Source organism: Fusarium verticillioides, chromosome 1 (genome assembly GCF_000149555.1).
Source record: "Fusarium verticillioides 7600 chromosome 1, whole genome shotgun sequence".
NCBI lineage: Eukaryota > Fungi > Ascomycota > Sordariomycetes > Hypocreales > Nectriaceae > Fusarium > Fusarium verticillioides.
The window spans coordinates 2,081,332-2,096,481 of record NC_031675.1 but is presented as its reverse complement, the minus strand read 5'-3'; the positions used below and the strand labels follow the sequence as shown (position 1 = coordinate 2,096,481).

Below are 15,150 nucleotides of genomic sequence, written 5' to 3'. Positions count from 1 at the left end.
TAGTTGTTTGTTATTGCTCTTATTTAGCCTCTGGTTTGAGTCTTCTGTTTCTAACTACTAATCCAAGTACTTGAGGTTGGGAGGTTTATTTAGAAGCTTCTAGCAGCTCAGAGAGTTATTCAAGGGTGCTCGTACATAACTCGTGGCTGCCCTGGCTGCCTGCTGGAGCTGTCTCTTGGTAGCTAAGGCCCCTCTATTTCCAGTACGTAACCCCGCTGTTGATCACCTCACTCGACTCTCACGTCTGCCTGCTTACATCACCGTCAACCCAGCTCAACATCCATCCCCCCACGACCATCCGGTCCTTTATTATCGAATTCGTGTTAGTCTAATACAGGTGCAGCTTCAACCCTACACCTCATCTCTTAATACCTACACCTTCCGAAGAATGGCGACCAACGTCGTGGTGATAGCCACCGACCTACGGCGAGCTACTATCAAGGTCAACCCTGGAACCTACCTTATTGATGTGCTGGAGGAAGCTTGTAGAAGACTCAACCTTTCCAGTGATAAATATCTTGTCAAGTAGGTACCACATGCTCAAATTAGACTCTTCCGCTGAGCAAATAGCTGACGAGATCAACGTATAGACACCGACAAAAAACAGTAGATTTATCTGTCCCCTTCCGAACTTCTGGCCTGTCACCAGGCGCAAAGCTTGAACTTGTCCAAAAAGCGAAAACACCTTCTGCTATCCAAGTCGCCCTCCAAATTCCTCCACCCGAGGGTCGCGAAATACCCGGTGGCCGGTTGATTCAAAAATTCCCCAGCGATCTCACCATATGGAAGCTTCTACGCCAGTTCGAGAGCGGAGAGGCCAGCAATGGAAGGAACATCAATATTACCGGCCGCGGGATCGCGCAAATGAGTGGTGATACAGGGAGTGGTAGCGGACAGCTCTACTATGAGACACCTGTTCTCAACATAATGGGACGAGAGCTTTCAACCTTTGCCGATTTCCAAAAGACACTATCGCAACTAGGATACAACTCAGGGAGTGTCCTGATTAGATTGGACTACCGAAAGACAGACAAGACACTATACGATGCAATGACAGAAATTGGTCAGTTCTTCAAAGACACCGATGATGAAGACCTGAAGGCAAAAACGCCAGCTGCAAAGGTAGAGCTTGCACCAGAACAAGGGGCGCAGAAACCGGAGGAGCAAGCACAAAGGGAGACGCAGGACTCACATATGACGGAAAACCAAGTAGAACAGACACAAGACCCAGCCCCCATTCAACAAGAAACCGAGCCCAAGGCTGCCAACGAGGACAGCATGAACATCGACTCTTCTCAGCCCGGGGATCCTCTGGCACCTATCAACGTTTTCCTAGCCCCTTCAGGAACAACACCTGCTGCAGCCTTGGCCCCCGCTACCGACGCTGACTTTGCCCCTACAATCGCTCATGCGCAACTTCATCAAGCTCGGCTTCAGGGGGACTCGAGGAACAAGCGTCTGCTATCAGACCGCGAATTGGAAGAGAAGGCTGCTGCAGAGGCCGCAAGGATCAACGCAATCAAGTCTGTTCTCGTCAAAGTTCGATTCCCGGACAACACAAGCAGCGACTGGGAAGTAAGTCCCTCTCACAGTGGCCAGTTCCTCTACGATGCTGTTCGGCATATTATGACCCATAACAATCAACCATTCCATCTTGTTCTTCCTGGGACCAAGATTGTGATTAAAGACGATCCTAGCCCCAGCAATGGATTGATCAAGGCGTACAAACTGTCTGGGCGTACCTTGATTAACCTGGTCTGGGATGAAGCTGTACCATTGGCCGTACGGAAAGAGCCATTCCTCAAAGCCAACATTGCTCAAAAGGGCCAGCAGGTGAAGGTGCCTGAGATCATTGCTTCGAATGATCACGAAGAGGAAGTACCTGTTGCTCGGCCAGCACAAACAGAGAAGGGCGAGGGCTCAGGAGAGAAGACTGGCAAGAAGACACCCAAGTGGCTCAAGCTGGGCAAGAAATAGACAATAGTGGCAGTTTAGAAACATTGCGGAGTTCGCATTAACGATCATTGGTGGCGTTGGTTTTAAGGTGACTTTTTCATAGAGCAAAACAGCGAAATCCATTAGACATGAATACATATTGCATTCAACGGATATGAGTTCGAAAAATGAAGGGGAGGCGTCACTCATCACGGAAGACAGATTGGAACATGGCTTGATCATTACGCCATAAATCTCTTGAAAGTGTTGGTATTCCGGTGATCCGCAGCTAAATCCCTGCCACGGAGCGCCCAAGCCGTTAATTCTTTTTTAATCGATCAAATCGTGACCACGCCAATCCATGCGAACCCCGTTCGGTGCCAGATTCCCAAAAATCAGATCAAACCGAGTTGATTTAGTGACCAGTACGGCGGGCCTCAGCGATGACGCGCTGGAGCTCGTCGACCTTGGCCTTGGCACGGCCGAAGGTACCAAGCTACGATGCGAGTTAGTACTTGTATCGTGGAGTGGTTGCGGTGTCTGGGTTCGACGTACTCTCTTCTTGGCGAGCTTACGGGCACGCTTGTCCTTGGAGTTGCGGAGCAACTCAATGACTCGGCGCTCGTAGGGGGCAAGGCTGTAAAAAATGGTGGTTAGCAAGGAGTTCGAGCATGCATCTGGAAGCTCCTCCAATGGATAGGGTCGATGCCGACGACAGGACCTCGAACACGCGGCTCAGAACCCCATGCCAGGCATCTCCCATCCATAGCCTCCAAATCCAACCTCTGGTCCCAAATGATGTTTGACTTACCCAGCAACCTCCTTGACGACCTCACGGACGAAAGCGGTGCGCTTGCTCAGGTGACCCTTGGTTCGGGAAATACGGGGCTTGACGACACGGGGAGTGGTTTTCTGTAATATCGGCGACAAATGTCAGCGTCCATCGTCTGCTAGTTGGGTGGTTGTCGAGCCCTCATCCGTCGCGAAGGCGAAGACAAAGCAGAGATCCTCCACGAGGTGAGACTGCGACAGAAAGACGTACGTGACCCTTGTTGAGGCCGACGGCCAGGCCAGATCGAGCGGTTTCAGCGGCCATTGTTGCTGGATGGGTTAGTTGGATCGTGAGGTGACGAGAATATTTCCAACAGGATCAGAAAAAACGAGGGGATCTTTAGTTGCCTTAGTTTGGCATGCAAAATTTGCCAAATCTGTGGGTCACGTGCCCGAGGGTAGCGAGGTTTGTGCGAACCCCACATCAAGCGCCATTTGGCGGCGAATGGATATGTCTATCTGATGTGTGAGAGACGGCTCATCAGAGCTCAGAAGAGGACTAGACTATCTAACCTACCTATATATAACACGGATATATCTATACAAATAAGGAACTGCACTTGGCATCACGAACCGTCAACTCTGGTTTTCAAGCATAACGACGGTGCTGATCATGCTCAAATCAAACGGATATGGCATCATATCTTGAAGGCCAGGATTGACATTATGGGAAGCCTTTTCCATACTCAATCCCATATCGTCCAGAATCAGCATGAATATCTATAGACCCGGCCTTATTCAGCAACATGCCATCTTCATCCAGGTGCTGTATGATCTTGAATGCCTCCAAATCCACACAGGAGGTCAAATAAGGTGCGACGATCCTCTGTGCATTGCGATCGACATCCGAGTCTTCATAGGAGCATCCTCCAATCTTCCTTGTGTTAAAGCGAAACATAAAAAATGTAACCAGCCGCCAGCCTGCCAGCAGAACTCGGAAAGTCATCGCTTCTCAGTCCAACGCTTTTCCATAAAGAGATCACGCTTCTAGTCTTGTGTCACTCAACAACAACAGCCTTGTCGGGCCATCTGTACTGTAACTAAGAATAACTTTGACGCTTAGACGCTTGGTTACGGAGGCTCTATCGTAAACAATGAGTTGGCCATGGATATCCCATAATAAACGTCCGAGGCTCCGACCCAGCAAAACATGAAACACGATCGGCATCCAATCAACTGCACTGCCTGGTTGTTGGATCCTCGCCTCCGATCCCTTCAACTCCATGTCCCCTTGCGGATGCAGAAGGATCTGCGGGTGGAATTGGATTGCATTGCACGACGGCGCTGGAATCTAGAGCAGGCCCGATTTAATGAGTTACTAGGCCGCGTGTTCGGTAAGGCAAGGAGAAACCACTCGGGGCGGTTGATGCTCTGACGTCGTGTTCTCCATATGGCCTTTGATGGACTTATAAACTACTATCTACCTCGCTACCTGCCTAGTCATGTCTCGACTTGAAGACAACATCAAACTTCACGAATTAACATACCTCCTATAATTACTATAGGTATACAACCTCTCACTTCGTACCAGACACACATACTACATTCCTCTAGTACCCTCACAATGCAATTCGGACTTTTGTTTCTTTCTGTTTTGCCCGCGACTTGGGCCGCGCATCTCTACGCAGTTCCCCAGAGTCTTTCTCTTCTCGAGACCAGTGCTGAAGACAACGGCTGCACACTACCCGATACCTACCGCATCCAGGACTTCAAGGCAGAGTCTAAAGACAGCGGCAAGACACTCAGTGGCTTCGACTTTGTATTCTTCGACCAGGACACCAAATTGACGACTCCCTGCCACAAGAACGCTTCTTCAAAGGCCATCACAGGCTTGGGAGGCAGAGATCGGTTTGCGTGTGACAACGACGCAGTGGAGTTCATCTGGACTGATGATACCAAGAAGCTATGGATGATGGAGAAGGTCTGTCAACAACAGGATGGGTAAGTCTTGAATTCTCGATCTTGAAGAGAAAACGTGCATTGACAATGGCCTAATAGATCTATACCATATGAGGCCAGTGGCAGCATCATTCTCAATGTTAAGTGTGCCAGGACTGGTGGCTGCTCCAGCAACTCGACAGACCAGAAGTCGTCCTTCACTAGCCTTCAACCCGTGAGGGAGGCTCCTCCTTCCTAAGAAATCGGTCTATGACGAGTAAGATCTCGTGATCTTGAGTCGTGCAGAATCCAGCTTGCCCGATACCTGTCATGCGGGCTACTTTGCTACTTGTACAATAACAAAACAAAACAAAACTGGACGTATGAGGATGGCAATGAAGCGAGGAAAAGGCAGAGATAATGTGCTGTTGGTACCAGCACTGAATAGAGATTCGGTTCGAGATATCGATATGAGCAATGTATTTAATTTGTTCATGATTTCTTCAAAAATCGTTTATTCAGACTTCCGCCTCCAACGTGAAAGAATGTAAAGTGGGTCTATAATCCGGGGTAGTAAAGTCTCATTGACCACTCAGAGTGTCTCATTCGGCTCTAAATAGAGGCAACGAATGGCGCTCCTTTTCCATTCGTCACTTGTTGGCCTAAACAGGTACCGCCAATTCTAGTACATGTGCCGTATGACCTCAACAGTTTGGAGTGTCATTCACGAGACCTGTCAACCCTGATCTTGACCTCTTCACTTGATTTACCTGCTATTCCAGCTCTCATCATTATGTGCGTTGAGGCTAAAATCAAACACTCATCCATAATCCCTCGATGATGCATTGCTTCTTCTTCCTCATCTCGCCCATTCTCAAGTCAGAGACCTTCTGAGTCGTTACTATAAGTTGATTCTACAACAAACAGCGAGGATTGGGGACGTTTCCAATATTGGAAGGAGGAAAAAAAGATCAACCATTTATGGACGCGTTTGCAGCTTTTCAGACTTTGCAACTATCAGCATAGAGCACCACGTTACACCATGCGGCTCAAATTTGTCAACACGATGAGGACACTGACTCTTCAGCTGGTTCTCATCACTTCAAGCCTCGCTCTTAGCAACCCATTATCAATACTCAGGCACAGCAGTAATAGTCCTGATACTAAGCCCTACGGCATATCCGTGCCCTTGTTTGCGTGGGTCCCCCGGCTATCACGACTCGTCGACATTGCCTATTGTATTGGCACCACGGGAGTCAGGAAACCCTTCGACTGTGTCTCGCGCTGCAGCGAGTTTCCCAGTCTCGATCTCATCAATACGTGGGATACTGGCCCTTTACTCAGTGACAGTTGCGGCTATATCGCTGTTGATCACGGTGTGAGACAACGCGGAGGCAATGACGCTTACATGGCCGGTGAGCCTGCTATTGTGGTGGCCTTCCGCGGCACTTACAGCATCGCCAATACGATTGTCGATCTGAGTACTGTACCGCAAGAGTATGTGCCGTACCCGTCTCCTGACCACGGTGGAGAAAGCCCTTCTGACGAACCAAAGCATCAATGTACAAATTGTACGGTGCACATGGGGTTCCTCCAGTCCTGGAAGAATGCTCGACGTCTTGTGCTTCCGCAATTGAGACAGCTGAGGCTCCAATATCCTTCTTACCCTGTTCAGCTTGTAGGCCATAGCCTAGGAGGCTCCGTCGCTTGCCTCGCTGCACTGGAGCTCAAGGTATCTCTGGGATGGCAAGACGTCATAGTCACGACTTTTGGTGAACCCCGAGTTGGGAATGGAGGGCTCGCTCGCTTCGTCGATGAAGTCTTCCACCTAGATGGCCAAGAAGATCTCGAGGGACGACAATACAGGCGGGTTACTCATAAGGAAGACCCCGTGCCTCTGCTTCCTCTGGGTGAATGGGGCTACAAGTCACACGCAGGCGAGATATACATCGCCAAACAGGAGCTCAGCCCTTCCGAAGTCGATATTCACATGTGTATCGGCGACAATGATCCGAAATGCATATCCGGGGCAGACGACTCGTTATGGATGACGATACGCCGCTTGTTTCACGTCAAAGGCCTTCTAACGGCCTCGGAAAAACTGGCAGAGTTGAACGGATTCCCTTCCAGATTCAAGCTATGGCAACTGCTGTTTGCTCATCGGGACTACTTCTGGAGACTCGGCCTCTGTGTACCAGGAGGCGACCCTGCAGATTGGGGCAGAGGACGGTACCAAGCACCGGAAATGGAGGAGCTGTGATTTTAATTTTTTATTTTATTTTATTTTATTTTATTTTATTTTATTTTATTTTATTTTATTTTATTTTATTTTATTTTATTTTATTTTATTTTATTTTATTTTATTTTATTTTATTTTATTTTATTTTATTTTATTTTATTTTATTTTATTTTATTTTATTTTATTTTATTTTATTTTATTTTATTTTATTTTATTTTATTTTATTTTATTTTATTTTATTTTATTTTATTTTATTTTATTTTATTTTATTTTATTTTATTTTATTTTATTTTATTTTATTTTATTTTATTTTATTTTATTTTATTTTATTTTATTTTATTTTATTTTATTTTATTTTATTTTTTTAAAAAAAAAAGAAGAAGAAAAACTTATTATGTTGGGGTTAGCAGGCGTTGATGATATAGAAAAGCCTGCTTCAAGATATCTCATGCATATGAGCTTAATGGATCAATGCATATGAAGGGCTACTGTATCAACAAGTTTGAAATCAAATTTCTCATGTAATTCATCAAGTATTCGACAAATTCAATGTACCTAGTCTCAAGCGTCTGAATCCCAATGACTCATATTCTAGAACCACCATATGGACGAAAGAGAACATATTTTCTACTCCATGCCAGCCAGTATATCTTCCGTGTTGTTCAAAGTCATACGGTACTTTATACGATTTTCTGGTGACCTGGTCCAGCCAGTCCCGCTCACCACGGGCTAGACGGAGCGGAAAGCTCCACCAAAACAAGCCGAACCAGGATTATTCAAAATCATGCCAAGTGACAAAGAAGGGTCCCAGGCTAAAAGAAGTCCCTGAAAGTAAGATTTCACCTTGGGGAAGGCTACTGGAACTCAGACTTATGCAGCCTGGTCGACTTGTTTCAATGCAGACAGTTCATCATCTCGAATACCCATCATAATAAGAATGAGATAAGAGAGAGCATACGCATTCCCGCTGCTGAGCTGTCTGTACTGTATGAGGCAAAACCGGTTTCCACGGCTCTGGTGGAACGTGGGCTTCGGATGATTGCAGATGGGTCCGTGGGATCAGAGGAGAAATGGTTCAGTTTAGCAGGGGTTTGATGAGCGACAGAGTAGCTATTTAGCTTCAGATTGCAAGAAGAAGGGCCCCATTGAAGTCGGCCAGGTCTGTTAACGAACAAGACTATGTACAGCTTACAAGTGAGTTAAACTTGGCAGCTACAGTATGCCCTTAAAGTGGGATTTCTTGAAACGAGCAGGATATCACCAAACTCTTAGCAGCTAAACAGTTCACGTATCCAGGTTCGCGGATTCCTGGTCAAGGATGGACAAATCGAGGCGTGCAATATGACATGGAGGGGTTGCAGGCAAGCGGAATGAGAATGTCAAGCGTCAAGTCACAAGGCAGGGATTTGACCCGTTCAAAGCGAGATGGGCAGATCTTGAGATTTGATGCAGCCCAGCCAGGCCAGCAAAGAGTACTTACTACTCTACTGGATCTTGGTCCTGAGAAATTCCATAGATGGGTTTCTATTTCTTGATAAACACAAGTGCGAGAGCTGTGGACGGACTGTCTAGATTGTCTAATCATGTAAGAAATCTTGATCCAAGTTTCAGATAGTGGTTTTGGTCTTGGCTTGATACATATATCGCAACAGGCGTCTCAGAGTCAGGATCAGGGTCACAGAGTCCAGACTGTACCGAAGTGGTTGGATTCGATAAGCTCTTAAACGCTGGAGTGGGCGGTTGATACAACGGACGATCCCAGGAAATGAGTTCATCTCTTGCAAAGCTCTCACGACCTGTAATCCAGCAAGATAGGGTCGTCACGTGCTGGTGAGCTCTGTAAGTCTTAACGGTGGAGGCGTATGAATGGTAGACTCTCATGTGCGTGCCTTTTGGCGGTAGTGGCAGTCATACTGGTAGGCAGACAACAACAGATCATCACTGGTCAGGCCTCTCGGATCTCACCTAGACTTTCATTATCAGCCATGATTCGTGTGTGAGATGCGTGCTGCCGTCCGTGGTGGACCTGGAGATAACCAGGACAAGGGCCCAATAGAAGTCGTCTCATCAGCCCCAATGAGGCTGATTCTATTATGATGCAGAGACAACAACAACAAACAACAAGCATTGTGTGATTTCTCTTAACAAAATCAGCTTGCCGTAAAGGAGACATTAGCACGTGCATATCAGCACTATCCCTGTGAATCAAAAGTAGGGAAAGGGGTCTGTCTGTCTGTCTGTCTGTCTGTCTGCACAGGCGTGAATGAACTGGAGGAGAGATTGGCGTCAACTGCCAGGGCTAGTGAGCACCAAGCATCAAACAACGGCCAGAAAACTGTTTCGTTTGGTGGAAGAGGGGTGAAATCAATGGAAGGGGGGCTCATCTCTGTCGTCACTTTTTTTTTTACGCTCACGTGGCTCCCTGTGCATTGTTTACATCCGGCATGGGTGGCATGGCATGGCAGCCTGGGGCCCAGCCAGGACAAAGCCCAGCCCAGGTTCCTTGAGTTTCTACTAACTAACTTAACTTACCTATGTACAGGTAACACACCAAGCTCCGCAGTCTCAGAGACTGCGGGCACTGGGCTCAGATTGGATTGCTCCAAGATACCCGGACCTTACCTTCAGTATTGGATGCACTGCAATTTAGATGAGGCGGGCAGCTATGGCGCACCGGGTTCCGTCTGGACTTTTCAACGGGGACATGTTCCGCTAAACGGGGAGATCATATCGGCTCCCCTATTTTCTCCTCTCTCTCCAGTTAATGGCACTGTCGGTTGTCTTGAAAAGATCCATTCATTATTAGAGCGGTGACTGGGTTTGTGGTGCACTAATGTCGATATGCGGGTTAAACAGTTACCAAGAAGTGGGAGTCAAAGGCCCAGAGGCCAACAGCCCGGGCCCAAGGCGACCCTGGGATTGGGCGGGCCAGGCTGTTCCTTGGGCGATACACCCCTAGAAACGATCCATTCATTTGGGGGAGGGGAGCTGCCCGCTGCCTGTCAGGCTCGCTCCCATGCGTCCCATTCCATTAGTACAGGACGCTGCCAGAATCCAATTCTAGGTACCTAATGCCCACGCAATATACGTACCTCTAGGTACCTCGCTCATTCACCCAACGCCTGACCCGCCTAACTACACCTCAGTCCAATCCAGTCCAGTCACTGGTCTCTCTTAGTACCTTACCTTACTTTGCCTTACCTCTACTCATCCCTCTCCCTACGCGCCCTCCAACTCTCAACCTCAAAAATTCAATCTCTCACTCAACCTCTCTTCTCCCTGTCACGACTACTTCCACTTCCTTTTTTCTTATCAAACAATTCCCAATATCTTCCAAAATGGCCACCGAGGTATGTATTCTCCCTCCCGGTTTCCCTATTCTTCTCTAGAGATGCTCTACCCTTTTTCCCTCTCGGCCTCCTGTCCCGCCGAAGGCCGCACAACCCCTCAATCGAAGCCCAACATTGGCAACCGGTGACAACACCATGAGATTCCTCCCCGAAGTCCACGATTCGTCTGTGGCCTTGAACTCTCGGTTATGTAGCCTGTGATCATCTAGAGGCATTCTCAACTTGTCATCAGACGGTGTTTCTCGATTCCCTCCCCTCCCCCTCCCTGCTCATCTCCTCATCCCCATCTCTCTAATCAAAATGCTTGATGCTGACTCTCATGGTGTGATAGCGTGAAAGGTTTGTCTACGACATCCCCTTCCGGATCTCTTCCGATGCTATCGGCGCCCTGCCAATACTTTGGCTCGTCCAGCTCGTTTAAGAATCCAGATCCCCTTGGAAGGACATCGTATCGCTGACATCGTACGTGTTACTCACTATAGCAAGACCTTCCTGGCCCGCCTCTGCGAGCAGGCCGAGCGCTACGATGAGATGGTCACCTACATGAAGGAGGTGGCTAAGCTGGGCGGAGAGCTCACCGTTGACGAGCGTAACCTCCTCAGCGTCGCCTACAAGAACGTTGTCGGCACCCGACGTGCCTCGTGGCGCATCATCTCCTCGATCGAGCAGAAGGAGGAATCTAAGGGCTCCGACAAGCACGTCTCCACCATCAAGGACTACCGCAACAAGATCGAGACCGAGCTCGAGAAGGTTTGCCAGGATGTTCTCGATGTCCTCGACGACTTCCTCATCCCCAATGCCGCCACCGGCGAGTCCAAGGTCTTCTACCACAAGATGTGCGTTTTTATCTCCCCCGCCTCTAGCCTGAGGCCCCTCGTCTTTCCGCCCTTTTTGTGCTCGCTCACGCAGCACTTTACACCCACCTCGCTCCATGCGTGCTTTTTCCACCGCCGAAAAAAAAATAGAAAAGCACACCATTTCTTAATTTGGTTATCAAGAAGCTGACCGTGTTTCTTTCTGATGAATAGGAAGGGTGACTACCACCGTTACCTCGCCGAATTTGCCTCTGGTGAGAAGCGCAAGGGTGCTGCTACCGCTGCCCACGATGCTTATAAGGTAAGGCTAAATTAAAACCCAACTACCCCCCACATCCGTCACATGCCGTAAGATCCGGGGCGCTGGTGCCCCTCGCTGACAAGTTTTGCTCAACCATAGAGCGCTACCGATGTTGCCCAGACTGAGCTCACTCCCACTCACCCCATCCGTCTGGGTCTCGCTCTCAACTTCTCCGTCTTCTACTACGAGATCTTGAACTCCCCCGACCGTGCTTGCCACCTCGCGAAGCAGGCCTTCGACGATGCTATTGCCGAGCTCGACTCCCTCTCTGAGGAGTCTTACCGCGACAGCACCCTGATCATGCAGCTCCTCCGAGACAACCTCACCCTCTGGACTTCTAGCGACAGCGCTGAGGGCGAGGCCGCTGGTGCTGCCGATGCTGCCAAGAAGGAGGAGGGCGAGGCTGGCAAGCCCGCTGAGCCTGCCGCCGCCCCTGCTGAGGAGCCTGCGCCTGCTGCTGCCTCCTAAATCTATCAATAATCCCCCTCGATACCACATGCGTCTCGGCATATAGGAACCGAGTCGTATTCTTGCCCCGGCTACACTTGTCTGCCCCCGGACACACGGATAGCTGGGCCTGTCTTGGGCGGGCTGGATGATAGTACGAGGCTTCTTCTTTTTGCGCGGTGCGTTGCTTTTTTTCCCATGGCGATGGAGAGGGAGGAATCACAAAGGGTCTGGTTTTCTGGCAAGGGAGAGTGTATGGCGTGGAATCTTTCATCTTGTTTTGTCCGTCGGACTAGTAAGAAGGGAAGAAGGGAGCAGGAAAATTCGATCGGTCAACACTCGGTGCTGACGGCTATTTGTCTTTTTTCCCCCTCTTTTCTACCTGGCAGATAAATCGCAAAGTTTCCTCCCCTTTTCACACGTCTTTTTTCTTTGGCCTACTTTCCGTATCTAACATCTGTGTATCTCTCAATCACCGTCTTGTTGGTCATTGAGAACGTGGACAGGGCTCAGCCCGTCTAGATGGATCGTCACGAAGAAGTCTTTCTCATGTTAACGCTTTTCCCCCAATTGTCGTATGTCTTTTATGTTTTTCTGTTCATGTCTATTGGTTCGTTCTCAAACGCAACCCCCCTGAAGAGAGGCAATGGAGAGATGAATTGTTTCCTGTTGTTTCTAAACAAAGACTTGTCCCCAAAAATCAACCCCTACATTCATGTTCACGGGTAGCGAGAAAAAAGTGGCGGTATAAGCTGCCCCTTGGCTTTTCCGATCTGAAGCCTCTCAGAGTTCTGCACTGGTGACGTTTGTTCTCTGCTGACATTTTCCTGATGTTGAACTGTTGCATCTTCCCAGCGCTCGTGTTCCGTCTTTCCATTCGCGAGCCGTCTGCTAAGGGGGTTTCCGAAGTTTGCATATGTTTAACGTCAATGTCGGGCGGGACAAGTGTCGAATGTGATAGTCTCTCGTCCCTGAGATTAGAAAGATTGGTTTACACGTGCATGCTAGTCTGGGTACGTGGAATTATCTGTGAAGGACATTGATTAATGAAGAATAAATGCTATATCATGACACATGTCGACATGGACCCGGCTGCCTATTAAGAAGTATGTAATGCTGGCACCGAGCCGTTCGTAAGCAAACGTGACAGACGCATTCCTTGCTTGGTAGCGAGTGCTGATGCGTCAGTCCATTGGCGACGCTGTCACCGTTCCTCGATGCGACGGTTGAGTAACCTGGCTGCTCGAGCCAACCTCTCTTGCTTCTCCTTCAAGCCATTTCCTTCTTCGCTATCCCTCTCCAGAATGCCGCCTTCTTCATCTCTCGCGTCCTCTCCACGAGCCACCCTGTTCTCAAGTCCGCGGTACATGGCCGTACGGCCATCTGGGGGAAGCTCGGCGGCGGCGGCGGCCATGTTGGCAGCGGTGCGTCTCTTGGGCCCAAAGCGCCAGCTGATGCGCTTCCACAAGCTTCGGGGCTTGGAACCAGCAGGTGATGGAGGTGTAACAAACGAAGTATCTGGGTCGGGGTCTGGAGTGGCGGCGGATGAAGATGATAGTGATGATGATAGTGACGGGGCCGTGGGGAGGTGTAGGGCTGAAGCGACTTCGGTGCGCCAGATGTGAATGCGCTCTTGCTTTGCAGGAGGCATGAGGGGGTTGATCCTGGTTCGGTGATCTGAATTATCGGCGGCCATAGCTGGTTCTTTTACTGTTGAAGCTGATGTTGATAATAGCAATTGATTAATTCGTTGTGATTGAGTAATGGGATCCGTAAGGAGATAGATGTTGGATTACGGGGCTCAATGCGTATTGTGTGATATGAGTCCGAGGCCAGTCGGAATTGTGAAGCTTGCCATCAAATGAATGGTCTGCCGTTGGTGATGATGAGAAGCGGACGATGAGGACGTCAAAAATAAAAATATCAGTAGCTCATTGACAATCTTGGTTTTTGAGCGTCGTCCAGCGATTTCATCCGTGTACGCCAATGACTCGTGCAGATCGTACGAAATCGTACTATCCAAGGGCCTGAGCGTGCTGGATCTGGGATCTGGGGGTTGTGTTGTCTCCAAGACTCAAACACTCGAGAGCAGACAGATGAGGCTTGATTGCGATGGCCTATGATGATATTCCCAAGAAAGAAAAAAGCAAGCAACCCAGACTGCACTAGAGGTTCTCTTTGTGAGAAGGGAAAAGGAGAAATTGCGATCAAGGGTTTAGAAATAAGAGAGGCAAGGCGAGGTCAAGCAAGGCAAGGTAAGGTAGGTTCGGTTCGAAAGTGATTGGAGCTAAGGAAATCACGGACCGGGGACGATCTCTTTGGCTTCGGGAGAGAGAGAGGGGCGGGTTTCTGAGCGCGGGCCAAGAATGAATTAGGTTGTATACTACTAAGGTACGATAAGTAGGTAGGTGGCTGGACGTCTTAGGTTGAGATTGAGTCTGAGGTTATCGAGGACTGGGATTGGGAATTGAGGGCATCTCAGGAGAGCATCAGAGATGGAGGAAGAGGAAGAGGAAGAGGAAGACAAAAAAAAGACGAAGGAATAGAGAGTGTGTGTGGTTTAGGTCGAGTACATATCCGTCAAGGATGGATGTGATATGATTGATACATAAAATGATCAGCGCTGGTCTAGATCGTCCAAGGCCTCGTGCTCACGACAGGGAACCTAGGGAAGAGTGCAGCGTGAACGGTAACCTACGGTAGCCATGGAGCGCTACCATCCAGTGTCCTGTATGCATCTCCCTACGATGCAGTGCATGGAGCGCTGCAGCCTCAGTACTTTACCTCAACTGAACTGTGGATACTGTACCTAGGTACCCACTAATGGAGTATCGAAAGTGTCGGTGACGGGGACCAAAGGTTCGTGCCGAACTCAAGTCTCAACACCACTTATTAACGGTAATAAGCCCAAAGAGTCAGCAGAGTAATTCTGACAAACCGATCAGATCAGTCCCTTGACGCCCGCCAGATACCGAGAATTATTTCATTGGAGGTCTCCATCTGTGGGGCTTGGTCATGAGGCCTAGATCTCTAATACATAAGGTACGTACTGTACAATAAATCCCTCCACCTTGCCCCTCCAGGGTAGCAGTTTTACCTACACTATTATTACATTACAACTACCAAGTGTGGCCACCACAGTAATGCATCACCCGACGAGAGGCAAGATTAATTAAATTAGGTGCGTCCTTGGCGATACTGATACCTAGAAATCACCTGCCGAAACACGCCGCTACTCCCATACAGGGGCTTTTCTGGGTCGACTCGTGGTTAGACGAATCGGGTGACACATGATTCAGTTGCTGGCTCACATGATGTGAAACATAAAAAACACCAACAGAAATAACATCAGCC

General features: G+C 48.8%; 6 protein-coding genes across 6 annotated transcripts; 4 read left to right on the top strand and 2 right to left on the bottom strand.

Moving 5' to 3' along the window:
- The first annotated feature begins 197 nt into the window (after positions 1-197).
- On the top strand, positions 198-2,111 carry FVEG_01366 (hypothetical protein). The gene is made up of 2 exons (XM_018888310.1): positions 198-525; positions 591-2,111. The coding sequence occupies exons 1-2, from the start codon at positions 389-391 to the stop codon at positions 1,975-1,977; spliced, it is 1,524 nt and encodes a 507-aa protein (XP_018744194.1). The 5' UTR covers positions 198-388; the 3' UTR covers positions 1,978-2,111.
- Positions 1,895-3,119, bottom strand: FVEG_01367 (60S ribosomal protein L36). The gene is made up of 4 exons (XM_018888311.1): positions 2,978-3,119; positions 2,747-2,847; positions 2,491-2,572; positions 1,895-2,431 (listed from the first exon to the last, which is right to left on the bottom strand). Exons 1-4 carry the CDS (start codon positions 3,029-3,031, stop codon positions 2,351-2,353), a joined length of 318 nt encoding a protein of 105 aa, XP_018744195.1. The 5' UTR covers positions 3,032-3,119; the 3' UTR covers positions 1,895-2,350.
- A 975-nt stretch (positions 3,120-4,094) lies between these two features.
- On the top strand, positions 4,095-5,236 carry FVEG_01368 (hypothetical protein). The gene is made up of 2 exons (XM_018888312.1): positions 4,095-4,707; positions 4,765-5,236. The coding sequence occupies exons 1-2, from the start codon at positions 4,331-4,333 to the stop codon at positions 4,901-4,903; spliced, it is 516 nt and encodes a 171-aa protein (XP_018744196.1). The 5' UTR covers positions 4,095-4,330; the 3' UTR covers positions 4,904-5,236.
- A 72-nt stretch (positions 5,237-5,308) lies between these two features.
- FVEG_01369 (hypothetical protein) lies at positions 5,309-6,904 on the top strand (the record flags this gene model as incomplete). The annotated part of the gene is made up of 1 exon (XM_018888313.1): positions 5,309-6,904. The coding sequence occupies exon 1, from the start codon at positions 5,687-5,689 to the stop codon at positions 6,902-6,904; it is 1,218 nt and encodes a 405-aa protein (XP_018744197.1). The 5' UTR covers positions 5,309-5,686.
- Positions 6,905-9,920: 3,016 nt separating this feature from the next.
- Positions 9,921-13,577, top strand: FVEG_01370 (14-3-3 family protein). The gene is made up of 5 exons (XM_018888314.1): positions 9,921-10,233; positions 10,565-10,572; positions 10,716-11,069; positions 11,262-11,349; positions 11,449-13,577. The coding sequence occupies exons 1-5, from the start codon at positions 10,222-10,224 to the stop codon at positions 11,815-11,817; spliced, it is 831 nt and encodes a 276-aa protein (XP_018744198.1). The 5' UTR covers positions 9,921-10,221; the 3' UTR covers positions 11,818-13,577.
- FVEG_01371 (hypothetical protein) lies at positions 12,362-14,610 on the bottom strand. The gene is made up of 2 exons (XM_018888315.1): positions 14,101-14,610; positions 12,362-13,515 (listed from the first exon to the last, which is right to left on the bottom strand). The coding sequence occupies exon 2, from the start codon at positions 13,490-13,492 to the stop codon at positions 13,001-13,003; it is 492 nt and encodes a 163-aa protein (XP_018744199.1). The 5' UTR covers positions 13,493-13,515; positions 14,101-14,610; the 3' UTR covers positions 12,362-13,000.
- Positions 14,611-15,150: the final 540 nt, after the last annotated feature.